At 36.2% G+C, this 15,500-nt stretch overlaps 1 protein-coding gene across 2 annotated transcripts in view; it reads right to left on the reverse strand.

The window, feature by feature from the left end:
* The window catches only part of PRUNE2 (prune homolog 2 with BCH domain), a 138,259-nt gene that overhangs the window by 104,083 nt on the left and 18,676 nt on the right, over window positions 1-15,500 (reverse strand). For both annotated transcript variants that reach the window (XM_032205327.1, XM_032205325.1), the window contains exons 2-4: window positions 3,235-3,339; window positions 1,887-2,089; window positions 228-391 (exon numbers count right to left, since the gene is read on the reverse strand). In XM_032205327.1, coding sequence (XP_032061218.1) covers window positions 228-391; window positions 1,887-2,089; window positions 3,235-3,339 — 472 coding nt within the window. The remainder of the gene's footprint in view (window positions 1-227; window positions 392-1,886; window positions 2,090-3,234; window positions 3,340-15,500) is intronic.

A 15,500-nucleotide genomic window follows, 5' to 3' on the forward strand; every position in this document is an offset into this window, starting at 1 on the left:
AGTGATACAGCAAAGACCTCTCATGCCTATTTTTAAATGCACATTTTTAATATTCAATATAATGTTACTCTTTAACAAACTCTTTACTCCCTGCTTCTTTTATGAAGCTTCCCGTGGTCTTTAAAGGGATTGTTAACCAAAGAATGGATCACACTCTTTCTGCATGAGCAGATTCAGAAACACTCCATTAAACCTTTCAGTATTTAATATAAAGAGTAATCTCTCACCTCTGAGGAGATAAGCCAGTTGCTGAGTGATTAACTCTGGTGCCTCTTGAAGAATCTCTTTTACTACTAAAGAGGAAGAAGACGTTTGTAAATCCAGGCTGCCATCACATTGCTCATCTGGAGTGATGACTTTGACAATAGCTGATTCCAAATTTTTGTCCTCGCTACCATGCAAATTTAAAAAAAATAAAATGTTTATTTTTCTTTCTAGCCACTGAGACAACCCAAAAAAACAGTGCAAAAAACTTTAAAAAAGACTCTGGACTGTAACACTGCTGTCACTGCCCTAAGTCTGCTATGAAGCCAAAAAATGCCACAATCAAGTCCTAAAACTGTAATTTCAAAAATGAAGAGCTCACAGTGGTATTATTACTTGATATATCACTAAGACTTCACTGTTTACATTTCTATTATCAAAATCTTTAAATCTGGAAAAAATATTCCTACATGTATTGAAAATATCACTCCTTATAAAGGGGAGATTTGGGAATTTCACCACTGAATAATTTGGCAATTTGCAAAAGATCTTTATTTTAGATTTAAACACTTTGTGTTCTGGCTTTTAGTAGTAATAACAAAGCCAAACTACATTTATTAACACAAAATAATAGTCATAATTCTTTAGAAGAAAGAAACACAGGAGGGGACAGTAGCAAAAAGCAAATATTATGGATAATTTTCTTTGAGAAAGTCAGCAATGTACCAAGTTGCCTGCAGTTTTTAGAGAATCAATAGGAGATTTATACATATTTCTCATTTCAGATTTGCCATACTTTTATTCTAGTCTACAAACACCTCAGAGTAGGATGGGGCTGTTTTATTTTTATTTCCCAAATAGTTCTGCTATAGCACACAGGAAGCATGTTATTTATCTTAAATGAGGTTCTAAAGAGAGTTAGAAGCAAATAACATTCTTCACTGTGGGCAAGACAGGCAGACCACTATAAAGCAGCTCTCTATGCTCACCACGGGCTTATAAAGTTTCTCTCTTAAGGACGGGTATATAGAATATGGTTTCCCACAGAGCAACTCTGAGCCTCTGGCACTGAGGAAATTTTAAGAAAAAAGCTGTGAAGGAATTCCATGATCTCTATATGGCTGTGAAGTTATTGATGATGTAAAAGCAGAATCTGATCTGTTCCTAGTAGTATTTGTAACAGCTACTATTCCGCGCATAGCTTTACGTGAAGCTAATGCTGCCTGTAGAGTAAATGTCTCAGACTTCTGTCTATCTTCAGTAGGATCTTAACAGTACGTGGGCAATTGTTGTGTCCATCCCCATATCAATATGAGGGCTTTAATTCCCTCAGTGAAAGCAAACTAAGAAAAAGAAAAAAATCTCATCTCTTATTTGCCGGTCACAGGAAACCTCAGGACTATTTAAACAAAATGAACATATCTAGTCTAAGCTGTGTGAAAATACAAGGTATTAAAAAAAAAAAAAAAAAAAAAAAAAGAAAAAAAACTTCAATAGTGATGGAAAAACAAAAAACAACTACATCGTCACATGTATTGGGCATAATGGGAGAGAAAATGTATTTTAAATTCCTTTTTTTCTTCTGTGCTAACATATAGGAATTCAGGAAAAAAATGTAAAATATAATTTTCAAAACAGCTCTAACCCAAGTAAGACATCTTGTTATATCTAAAATGCAATACCTTGTCAGCATGTTGCTGTTTATAAGTGTTAAAGACAATTTCCCTTCAGCATTCAGTTGGTGCAAATTGATTTCATCTCGGAAGATGTGGAATGACTCCGGGATATTCAGCTCTTCCAATATAAATCTTGTCTCTGTGAAGTAGCTGAAGTCTTTTCTTGGTATGTTCAACACCGGTAGGCAAAGAACATCAGGAGGACTGACCTGTAACATATACGTGCATTTGTCAGAGTTGAATGAAATAAGACTTGATTTTTATTAGAGATATGTTTTAACAGACTGAGCATTTAGAAACAATTTGAATTTTTCTGTTTATTTTTTGTTCTTTTACTTCATTCTTTATAAATCACTTTTTATTTTTATTTTATTATTAATTCTTATGTGCAGAATTGTTAATTCTGAAGAATTAATTCTCCTGCAGAATTGTTTTGGAAACTAGAAAGGAAAAAAAAAGATGTACACTTTTAAAAATCTCACAAGTTTTTCAGGAAAAAAATGCATTCTTAAAATACTGTAAATGCAAATTGACAATGTTTTAAGTCATGAAGCCCAGCTTAAAGCCTTGATAAATCTAATCTAACTCTGCCTTTCAAACTTGACTGATTTTGCATTTGTGACATGGGGTGGGGATGAATAGCTATCAAAATCTACATTCAGGCAAGATGATTTACTTCTCTAAATAAACTCCTGACTGTATGGAATTCAGCAGGATATCACCTGTTCAATCAGGGCCTGGAAGTCATCCCCTTCATTTAATGAGGCTTCTCACAAAATGGGGAGAAGATCTTAAATATAATATAATTTGACTGCGATTGTTAAGATATCAAATTCTTCAGGTCATTTCCTAAAACTGTCTTTTACAACATGCACATACAATGCTAAGCATAACATGATCACAATGAGTATGGACTTACAAAAGCAACTTTCAAAACAAATAGTAAAAAAATAAAAAAAAATCCCTCTTTACTCCTATGAATCAACAACCTAATAAAAGCAGTCAGCTAAAGCTCTCTAATTTATATTGCAGATTTGTGGATGTAATCCATTCCAGCACAGAAAATATCTGCAGAAAATCTGTGCACTGCTTAAATCAAATGTAACTGATACCTAGACCAAGTGATGGCAATTAGACAGGGGTGATATTTTGCCGCTATTGAATAAACCGCCTAATACTGTCTCATTAATTTTTGTAGAGAAAGAAATTTAGATTCTCTTTAAAAATCTCACCTCTGATTATGACAAAGCCATTGTCCAGAATAATGTCTTTATGATATGTTTTAATCGACCTAACAGTATGAAATCTGCAAGCTGTAGCAAACGAGTTAAGATCCCTCTGTTTTTCTCATTACCTTGTCTAGGAAGTAGGCATAGGCCAGAGCAGAAATAAGAGAGTCCAAATCACAGGATTTATTTCCAAGAACAACATGGACTTTCTCCAGGTGCTTGCTCCTGTTCTGTAACACAACAGAAGATATTTGCAATGAGTAACAATGAAAAGAAAAAGCAAAGCCCAGTCACCAACACACTTCAAAAGACACATTAAATATCCAGCTGGTGTCCTTAGTTGGAACACTTTCCACAATTTGCTCAAGGAATGCACTTACTGTGAGATCAGACATGTTTCCTTGGCTTTATTGCTCCCAAGAAAGCCAAAGAAATTTGGGTCTTGTAAGAAACCTAAGTCAGAACCTGAGGAGTAACCTGATAGAGCTTCAGTTAGCAGCAAAGTAGCAGATAAGCAGCATCATGTATACGTGGAAAAATCCCTTGAAAACAACTGACATCTCATAAGAAAAGCAGTTGCAAAAAGAGTGGAAATACACTCAGAATGCTATACACATCAAGTTCTATTTCTTTCCCTGTGCACATCAAGTTCTATTTTCTTCCCCTATTTTGCTTGTCTGAAATCAGTAACTAGACAAAGTTACTGATCAGAGTCAGTTCTAAAGAATCAGGCTCTCATGTTCACTCTTTAGAAGCTAGACAGACTATATGAATCACTGAGGTCTTCCAGTTCTCACTGTCAACAGGAACTGAGTCTGTTCTGCATTTAATAACATTAGGAGCTTTCCAAACACAAGGAAGAGAAAGGCTACTACAACTGCAGAAAAGAAAAATATTGCAAGGAACTGTATCTTCTTTGTAAACAAATACACAAAGTGAAAGATGTTTTTCTCTTGTACACATCACAATGTCAATCTAGCTGCACCGAAACATGGTATTTTTTATAATTTTATAATAAAAGCTAATTTTATTAAAAATTTATTTATTAAAAAGCTTATGCTTCTTAATTTAAGAAACCTATCTGACTGACACTAAAGTAGATAGCTCAGAGCCAAATATACGTAATCAAACATTGTTTGTGTTATTTTCTGAAGGCTGATGTACTTTTTGTTATTTTGAATTAGGATTCAGCATTTTATTAAGCTAAATTTTAATCTTTCAATAGAAGGATATAATTAATATATTATCCCAAATAACTACAACCATGCAATTTTATTTAAACTAACCTTTCTTCTCTTTGTCGTATCTTACCTTTAGTTGAATCTAAGGAAGAGACTCTGTTCTCTTTCCACTGTATGGAACACTGCCACCAAAATATCTATGAATAATAAATCCAGGACAAATATTCTCCATTCCTCATGTATTGGGAAATAAACTACGTAAGACAGACGGCTTTCTGGAGAGGACAGTGTTTGGAATAGGTATGTTCATTTAAGCTGTATGCCTTCACCAGCAGTAAACCCTGTTTCCTTCTTTCTTTCGTGTGCTTATTGTCACACTGTCTTTGTCAGCATACATTTCTCACTGATCTGTCACCCTAAAGAATGAAAATCAAGTTCATGAATTCAAGCTTTTCTTTTTCTTCTTTAAGTATTACTCAGTGTATACAGGTCTTTTATTCTGTGAAGAAGTCTTTTTCTTCAGCTTCCTCAAAACAAACAATATAGCCTAGACGAAGTAGGAAATGAACTGACAAATTTATTATTAAATCTAAAAAAATCACTCACCCCTAGGAGTGAGTGTAAACAACACAGAACAGTATCATATGTGTTGAAAATTTTTATATCTACATATTCTCTACCTATAAAATGATTTGCTTCCTGTTGCTCATATTCCACAAAATATTATCTCATATACAACTGCCAAGGACACTCAACAGCGATCTGAGTTTCAGTGGTGAAAATCAGCCCTATTCTTCAGGCACATTACTGTTTCGTTTTGAAAAATTAAGAAATTTTTGGTGTTGTCTTTAGGATTCGTGATGTAGCACACCCAAGCACTGAAATCTGCACACATTTTTATGTCTCCCAGGTTAGCAGTAGCTTTGTTATAGTGGTACACTGCAGTTCTAAAACAGCAGAAAATTGTGTGAGAATTGTCAAAGATGGAAAATTTCTTTGTCTTCGCAGCTTAAAGAAGCTTTAACATAAATAAGTAAATAACTAATATTTGTGAAGCCTACATCTGAAGAAATGAGGAAAGCACTGCTCTGAAGGGAGTACAGTACAGAAAGAAAGCTCTGGAGACCACCTCTCCTCTATGACCCAAACAGGTCAAATAGTCATCCAATGACTAATTTTTATATTTTAACTCCAGCAAACCAAAATTTCATCAACACAAATGAACCAGAACAAACAGTAGAAGGACAGGCCATTTCTTCAACCTGTTTTCAAGAGCTTAACAAGAACTCAGAGATACAGCCTTTGAGCTGGGATTTTAATACGACAGTAGGAAGACTATCAGCAAGAGGGTGCATTTGTTGGACAGGCTGTTAACACACTGCATCTCTGAACAACCACTGGCTTCCAGAATATTTCTGCCTTAAACACTCAGGTATGCAGTAGAGATATCTTACAAGCTACTGCCAACTCTTTCCCAAAGGAAAGGGAATGAAAACACAAATTTCTGAAGGAGTTCAGGGTGTTCTGTTGCACATCACCTTTCTCACGTCTCTCCAGAGAGGATATTTTTTTGTTTCATCAGTTACAGTCAGTTATTTTAATGACATTACCTTTCTCTACGAAAGGATCTGTTCACTTAAACAAAACTACACTACTTCACTCCCTAATCTCTCATTTGTGGCTTTTAGCAAACTGTTTCTGAAATGGGCTTTTTCTAATAGAATAGGAAACCTATTCCATTAATGTTAAAATACAAAGTCAACCTGCAAGCTGTTTTATATTAAATAAAGAATAAAAATCCCTCCTTTATTTCTTAAATTATCCCAAATTACTGAAAAAAATATATATACACATTTGTGTATGTGTGTACTTTCCCCTCTCCTTTCACAACAGGAAATTTAATTTCTAGATACTAACTTCTTTTTTTTCATGCTTTAAAATACTGCAGCTATTGCATTATGATGAGTGAATGATCTTATTTGGATTTGATTTTTTTATTTTTTTCTGCTAGACGGTGGGCAAGAGAAGCCTCAGTAATCATTTGCTCTTTGTTCATCAAGCAGCTGCTCTCAGTAAACTTATATTCTTATCATATTTGATAAAAATGTGTTCTTATTAAAGGAAGCTCATTCAAATTTGTATTTCACAGATTTTAAGGTTAAATTGGCCAGAGCAAAACATGAAAGAAAGTCTGGACTTCATATTATGATGATGTAAGACAGACACATTGATAAAAGAGAAATAATAAAATAAATTGATATTAATGAAATTTTAGAATAAGTTTGGCCACTTAGTTCTACCTGTAGTTCAGGTAATACATAAGTGGAGCATAGCATTTGAGAGCTGCCACATGCAAAACTGACCAGGCCTATGGGGAAGCACATAAGCAGGTGCATGCTCTCCCTTACCACTGTCAGTACATTAATATTGAATTACCTACCTTCCCATTCCCCTGTGATTACCACTAAAATAATTCAGTGATAGAAAAAGATCACACATCATCTATATCACACAAAACCTATTCACATGGATAACATTTCCTACTCCAAGTATCTCCATTATTTGAACTGGGTATTCCTCCAATGCCAGAATCACAGGCAATGTTTTCACATCCTATTAGATTACTCAGACAACTAGATAGCATCTTCCCCATCCTATTATTTCAACATAAGAAACCTTCTTGTACTAACTGCACAGATACTTTATCAAGAGCCTAGTGACAACCGTAGGGTTACGCTAGAGCAGGTTTAATACCATTATAACCAGTACTGGACAGACAATCTCAGATCTGTACATCAGGTAAAAAGATCAGCTTGGTCAAACTGCAACTGATATAAAAGTCAACACTACTGCAGACATTTATCTTAGCATAAATGGGTGCTGTCTACCAATTCTGTACATAGGACCATGAAAGCAACTTTTTTTAACCCTCGGTCTGATTTTCAGAATCTTCAAAGTTGTAGAAGTCACTGCTTCCTCAGCTAATTCTTATTTGCAAAAAGACATCACCATCTATGGATAAAACAAATCAGTCTTCGGGAAATAACCAAGTCTTGCCGTCTATAACCACTGCATAGCTTGCTATAGATTTTAAAGACATTAAAACCTATTGAGAAGGAGGATACTGATAGAAGTGAATCTGTATGAAGAGGAATAATAGAAGACATTGTTCCAAAACCATTTTCATATTGATTAAAATGAGATCAATGGAACTCAAAACAATCTTTTTCATCCTTCATTGCTTAAATATGAAATTATCCAAAATAATACAAGCAGAACACTGCACAAAACAATTCTTCTCTAAGATATTCTGCCTTCTTTGTATAATAGGAACAAAAATATACTATCCCCCTCAACTCTCACATCAACTGATAGTTTTCAAAGAATATATAAAAGAAATGGCCTTATGTAGCTCAGGTGACGTCTTCAATTCTGACAGATGTGTTGCAAAGTTTGCTCTGTTAAGTTGGTAGCATCTCTTCTGAGGCTGTATCCTCAGTTTCCACAGCTGGTAGTGGTTCGGGAACAAACATGTAACTAGTAAAAGCTTATGTCTGTTGTGACATGATTTACTGTTGTGGTTTTGTTTGTTTGTTTGTTTTCCCCCTAAGAAATCAAGGAATAACATACTTCCCTTGACAATCCCCGTATGCTTTTTTTAAATAACAGAAATATATTAAAGTACACCCTCTCAGCTTCTAAGACTGCTTCCTTTTCTGTCATCTTAGCCATAATTAGTTTGCACAGCCTGCTGTTCGTCAACCATCTAGGAGAAACACAGGTACATGGATGGAATGTTTCCTCTTCCAGGTCAGCAAAATTTCTGACATGGTCTGTCTTGCCAAGAAAAGACACTAGCAGAGAAGCCCACAATCAGGCAGGAGAAGCTTTAGATTCATAAACTCTGAGGCTTAGCTGCAATAGGACTGTGAAAAGTGATCGAAGCGATTCCTGCAGCTACCACAGAGTGGAATCATGAACATTCAACCTCCCGAAGAATTCAAACGTTTAAGAGGTCAATGATAAAACACGAACTAATAAATTAAACTATAAAGGACACCTCCGATCTCTTACCATCGATGGGTTTTTCTTCAGTTTTATTAAAGGTAAATTTTAAAAGGCATAAACATCATCTGTCTAGGATAAACTGAATTAAAGAAGTGATGTGTCATTCTCAGATGGTATCAGTCAGGATAACTGAATTCCAATCAGACATGCACAGATCAACATTCACTTATGCTCAAAAAAAAGTGATTTACAAGAATTAAGCTATTTCTGTAATCTGTAAGAGATCACTTCTGATACTTTGTTACAGTGAAGCAAGTCGGGCACCTCCCCAGTTTTGTCTTTAATCACATACAAACATCAGCACGGCAACTCTATTCATATATATTTGTAGTCAAAAATATCATTTTTTGGTTATTACCTGCACCAAACTGCTGACTCATTCAAAACTGCTGCATATGCTGGTGATCAAGTTTGCAAAAACTTTGGCTAGTATATATTGGTACAGTGATTCATCAAATTACACTACCTCAGTCAAAAAAACATTACCTTCTGTTTTTCTGTGTTAAAATGGTTAAAAGGGAAGGTGAAACCATCTTGCAAGTTAAGAAATCCTGGAAGTTTTTTATGGTATTACCAGGAACCCCTAAAAAAGGCTTGATGTGTAGAGGCAATTATAAAAAAAAAAAAGTTTCTTCTTTTCCCTCCTCTTCACACACACACAGCTTTGCTTTCTGAGCCACTATTTCGTTTTTGCCTCAAATCTCACTGGATCTTCTGTCCTTCAACTGCAATAAGATCACTGCATTTTGCTGCATGGAATGATGGTGCAGTAACTGTCAAGAGTCATTTCTCTGAAAGAATTCTCAACAGAAGCATATAAATAAAGAAGAAGCTGTACAGTCTAGTGCAGCTAACATTATACTGCTAGTATAGTATCAGGCACAACTCTGAAAACTGCTTCAGCCCTTTTGCTAAAGCACTGATACGGGAGTACGGCTGCAGAAACATACTGAGCTTTCCTGGAGATGCATGGGGAAAAGCCTAGATACGAGGACCAATATTCCAACTGAGAGTTGGGCTCTTTTGCTTACACAAGAGGATATCTGTACCTATTCGGTAGCTTCGGAATTGTACCTCCAACTGAGAGGTACATTAGCCATTTCAGAGTACATCCTGCATTTGCCTCATAATATCAGGCAGTATTATACCTCCGTTGGCCTGAGGGTTTTTAAGTTGATTGTCCTTCTCTGTTGTCAAAGAAATGGCTTTAAGCCAAGACAAAGTCAATTTAGTATTTTATGCCAAGTTCAAGTTACTTTAATATTTCATAAGCCTCTTCATAAGAAAGCTTTATACAGGCCTGGAAAACAAAAAAAAAAAAAAAAAAAAAAAAACAAAAAAAATGTCTGTCATCCCTTTAAGTCTTTTGCTGTCTCTTATTTTTGAGAACAGAAGAAAAACTATTATATTTCTTTACCCCTGCAATATCACACTTATCAACTACAGTGTACAAGTTACTGTAATAATTATATAATTGATTCTTCCTTAAGGAACATGATTTAAAAGATAAATACCAAGCATGCCATATTTTAATCATTACCTGTTGAATCAGTATTGTATAACATTGCTTTACTTATGGATGTAAAAAATAGATTTCACAAGAAACATCAATCCTACTGGCAGAATAAAATATAATAAAAGAAAAGGGCAATTGTATAAATCTAGACTATCTTCTTTTGTGGGGGAGATACTGACTTACAAAGAAAAATAGTGGAAGGGTCATAAAAATTCAATGCTACCCTCAGGAAAGGATGATCAGTTATGATATTGGTATTTAATAAGATAAAGATATTTAAATTAAAGACAACGAATAATGACTAGCAAAAGGTCTTCACACCTTAGTTTTCCTGCACGTACAACTTACCTGAAGCCTAGACACATAAAACTTACCACATCTTGCCTGCACTGCTATCTCTGATGGCAACTACACTATACACAGAAGCTGAACATAGCCTTGGTGAACAATCATTTCTGGTCTTTTGAAGTTAATACTTTAAATGCCATATTTAAGAGTCAAGAACTCCCTAAATAGTTTTATTTTAAAAAGTGTCATATCTCAGAATCAAACCATTCCATAGGAAATAATCCTTCAAAATTTATAATGGACATGAGGCAGAATAACTATCTGGTATACCAGCCAGGGAAGAAAGTCCTGACCCTAAATCATTCCTGGAATCTCCACAAGACATGAGTGCCCTTTTCCAGTCATTTCTAATCAAGAATTGGCACAGACAGCTATTGCTGCTGAGAATTCAGTTCAATATTGCTGCATCACCAACAAGCTCTGATTTGCTATTCTGCAGACAAACTCCACACTGTAAAACAACAAATTCCTACCAAGAGGAAACATCTACCATCTTCATTTTGAATTAACTTTATAGAATATGTCTGCTTGCAAGTCTGCGTTGCCTTTTCTTGAAATATCTTCAGACTTATTTAACACACATTATAGAATCACAGAATATTCTGCATTGGAAGGTACCCACGAGGATCTAACTCCTGGTCTCACACTTGACCATCCAAAAATCAGACCATGTGTCTGAGAGCATTGTCCAAACACTTCCTGAACTCCGGTGGTCTCAGTGCTGTGACCACTGCCCTGGGGAGCCTGTCCCAGTGCCTGACCCCCTTCTGGGTGCAGACCCTTTCCCTAACCCCCAGCCTGACCCTCCCCTGTCCCAGCTCCATGCCGTTCCCTCGGGTCCTGTCGCTGTCCCCAGATAGCAGAGCTCAGCGCCTGCCCCTCCGCTCCCCTCGTGAGGGAGCTGCAGGCCGCCATGAGGCCTCCCCTCAGCCTGCTCTGCTCGGGGCTGAGCAAACCAAGGGGCCTCAGCTGCTCCTCATATGTGTTGCCCACTAGACCCTAGTACCTGATGCACCCCAGGGTATAGCTGGCCCTTTTAGCTGCCAGGGCATGCTGCTGGCTCACGTTCAACTTGCTGTCAACCAAAACCCCCAGATCCCTCTCTGCAGGGCTGCTCTCCAGCATCTCATCCCCCAGTCTGTAAATACAGCCATGGTTGCTCCATCCCAGGTGCAGAATCCAGCACTTGACCTTGTTAAACTTCATACCATCATGTTTTCTAAGCTTTACATGTCCACACTCTCTTGCTTCTTAAGTTTTTATTTTTAGGAACAGCTTTCAAGACATCATTTGTACTGAATTACAGTAGTACCCAATAGTACCTGGCTTTCAAACTGGAAATCCCATGATCAAATACATTTTGGAAACAACTTTGCCAGCACATGTTTTGATCCCAGTTTTGCTGTTACATGAAGATAAAACAAGCACCATCAAGTCAGACAGATATTAAATATACTTTGTCTTAGGGAATTAAAGATACCTACAGTTTTATAAGATTAAAAAGGTGAGGAGGGGAAAAACTTATCCAAATGACCTTAGACTCAAAGGTATCACATTGCCTTTCCTGCCAAGAAAAAACAGGATATACTCTAGTATGGGAAGGGAACATGTTTCCAGCAGAATGATTATTTAAGCCTGATTCAGCAGCACTTCAACAGCCTGTCAATAAGATTCCCTATCAAAGAGCTTACTTAAGTAAAAATCAAAGTTCTCCTCTTCCTTTTATGCTACACTAATTTGAACAGCAAATGAGTTGTGTTCTACATGATTGGTGTTCTTACCTAGTGACTGCATATCAGCAACACAGCATACCACAATTCAGCTTTGCAAAAGAGCATACTCCGTTCATATTCCAGGTTATCTTTTATTTCTAAAGCCAGTCACAGCATGCCTTTAAAGTTTCAGGTCAAGTTACATGATTCCTCTTCCTGCTCTTTCCCAACTCAACACACAAAGGTGAGATTGAGTTGCCTATCGCTTTACAAAACTAGATAGCACTCATCCCCTTCAGGAGCTTTTGGGATACAAGTGCCCCCTGAGACAGCAAAAAGAAGTGAAGAAGTAAGGAGCACATTCACCTGAGATGAGTACTCCTGACACATTAATTTACTTGGCTCTGTGGTGTGCCAGAAGGTGACTGGCAGCAATAATTTCCTATGCCATGCCCTGCAGAAGTTGAATGAATTGTAGAGAGCAAAGAGAAAGTCTGTTGAAGAAAAAAGGCATGAGATGGTTTAGTGGGGACTGTTAGTGTTAGGTCAGAGGTTGGACTCGATGATCTCGAGGTCTCTTCCAACCTAGAAATTCTGTGATTATGTGATCTCAAACTCAAATAATGCAGTTCATTCACCTGCCTCTGATGTACTTGACATCTGAACCTCATAGTGACAAAGAGCCTTAGCTACTTCTCTGCAATAAGGGAGGTAACTTTCGAAATTACAATATATTTACCAAAAATTAGGAAGCACTTGAACACCGTGCTGCACACAGCCTTTGAAGCTGAACTTCATTTTTCTTGGTTAGTGTAACACTCAGGTGACAAGCACCAAACTGAACAGAGAAGACCACATCCTGAACTGAGACAACAGCCTGCATAAATTGAATAGGTGATCATATGAGACCGAATTTTGTGTGTTTATATGAATAACACAAACAGTTTTTCCTTTGTTCTTTTCAGTTTTTGTTTGTTTGTTTGTTTTTATTTGTAACACTTTGCAACCTCTGTTTCTTCTAAATTTTCATCAGTGTGGTATAGATAAGATTTGTGACTGTATTGCACTTTAACACACAAACATTATGCAGTTACATTTTCACATCTTCATTTTGTTTTAGGCCATCTGTGTAAATTTGTTTCTTCTCTTCCTCATGAACTACATTTTAAGTAATTCAGGTAGATCACATTAATAGCAATATCATAGACACCATTTTCTCATCAGTGACTACTGAAATACATTGTACACATTCAGCTGGGAGAGAAAAATCATAGATGGAAGAGATGATCAGGAGGTCAAAGTAACAATCAATTTTGCTTTTAGATTCAATAGTTCAATGGATTTTTAACGTGCCATAACTCTAAAATTTCTTCAGCTTTTTCTCCACTCTCTGAGAAGACTGCCTCAGAAAGAAACATTTTTTTTGTTCCTTTATTTTTTTTAAATATCACTACCATTTTAGTTATTTCTTTTTCCCCATTAAAAGTCAGAAACAAGTCAACTGCACCCCTCTGCTGTCCTTTATGCCTGCTACAAACACCATTCCCCAAAATAATTTTTCCAAAAGTCCTATCACTGGCAGTTTCTCTTTCCATGACAGAATTCTCTCATTATAATAAGCTTGATTCCAGGTGTCTTTGCGAGAGAGATGTCAGGTGGGTTTGCTGCAGAAGTTGAGCACAGATTACAAATTATTTTGCAACATTGTGCTTATTAATGAAATAACAACGTGCTAAGAAATCAATGCTCAAAATAAAACTGTCACTTGATTTTACAAAACAATCTATTTCCTCACTTGGAATGTTACAAAAAAAAGAAACATACGGCCCATTCTGAGACACCACTACCTTTATACTCACACAGCAATTGGTTATATCCATACTGTATAGATCCTTGAATCACCCTCAGAGTACTAGTATCAGATCCATAGATAACTTGCATATGAGCAACACAAAATGCATAATTATATTCTCACATTAATTTTAATATTCTTCCGCTTTTCAGCACATGCCTGGTCACTAACAAATTTAGAACATGGATTCATCCACCATATATGGATGACACAAAAACACAAGAAATGGATAAGTCATTTGTTTAGAATCCTAGATAAAAATAAGTTAGGCTGAGTTCAGGCTTGGGACAGAAGGGATATGGTATTTTTTGTAGCCATATGCAAATAATGTAACTCATACATCAGAAAACTCCATGACCACTCCTCTTTCTGTAATTGTTTGGGCCGTGTCTGACTTTCCAGTCTGCTCATGAAATCCAAATGCTCATTAACAGAGTGACTCACTGAGAACTACTTGGAGCAGTCTGAAAACAGCTTGATGGATTTGTTTCAGCAAGCAAACCCGTTCAAGTGTTCCCCATGGCACAACCAAAAAGGCCTAACCCAGCACAGGTTGATCTTAGAACTTCACACATGCTGAGGAGGCAGGGTTCTCTGCCAACATGCTCTCTTTTGGATTGACAGTCTTCAGCCAGAGAAGAATCAGTGTAAAAATGTAGTGCTGGTGTCTCCAAAGTCAAACACATCAGATTCATGCGCCATTGCTGCATTTCATTCCATTTCATCAGCTAATGCAAGCGCACTTTTTCAGAAGTCAATAATCTTTGACATATCATGTATTTTGCCTTTTCTGCATTCCACATTCCTTTGCACATTCTTCTTGTGATGGTAAGAAGCCTCTACAGAGCTTTTCAAATTGCTCTTAGATGACAAAGTATGTTTCAGCATAGATGTTACACAAAGTATTTTCTGATTCAGACTTCCCCATCTATCCTTGAAGCATTAAGAAGTACTTCAAACATATTTCCTTGATACCATTTGGCTCATTGCAGATTTTTGCTGTATTTTAAGCACACTATTGAATGCATTAAATAACCTCATAATCACATTTAAAGGCTTAGTGATCTAGTGCCACCAATGTACTAAAATATATGATAACAAATGCAGTCAGCATTTTCCATACCATATGCTTGTAAATGTTATTCTGCAGGGAACCAATTAAAACTATGGAAAAATTGGAACACAGACATATGGAACAAAACAAAGCAACTTATCTTGTCACCATGGTGCTTGCTCAGTACATCGATTAGGGAATGGTGATATAGGACAAACAAACGCCACTTTAATTAAAGTGTGCTGAAAGGCAATAAACAGTAGCAATCTAAAACATTCGTTTTTGCTGTGCTGATGTTAGTTTTTGTGCTAATGAGACAGAAGAGAAAAAATACACTCCTGTACAAAAAAAATCCACAAATGTTCACATTTGAAGAAATGTAACACTAGCATTAATTTATTGACAATTTTCTTCTACTAGCATTCAATGAGAAAAAGACAAAAACTGAAAAGAGATGTTTGGGTTTCAGGGAAATAATTTAAATACTGCTAAGTATAAAAGAATTTTCAGGAAAAAAAAAAAAAAGAACCTAAAGCACTTATCTCTTAAATGTCTTTCCACATTTAAGTACATCAAGTACAGTATAAGACAGTACATCAAGGGAACCACTGAATCTAATCCTTGCATTAGACAATGCAATTGACAATTGTAAAAAAAAAA

Source organism: Aythya fuligula, chromosome Z (assembly GCF_009819795.1).
Source record: "Aythya fuligula isolate bAytFul2 chromosome Z, bAytFul2.pri, whole genome shotgun sequence".
In the NCBI taxonomy this organism is placed as follows: Eukaryota; Metazoa; Chordata; class Aves; order Anseriformes; family Anatidae; genus Aythya; species Aythya fuligula.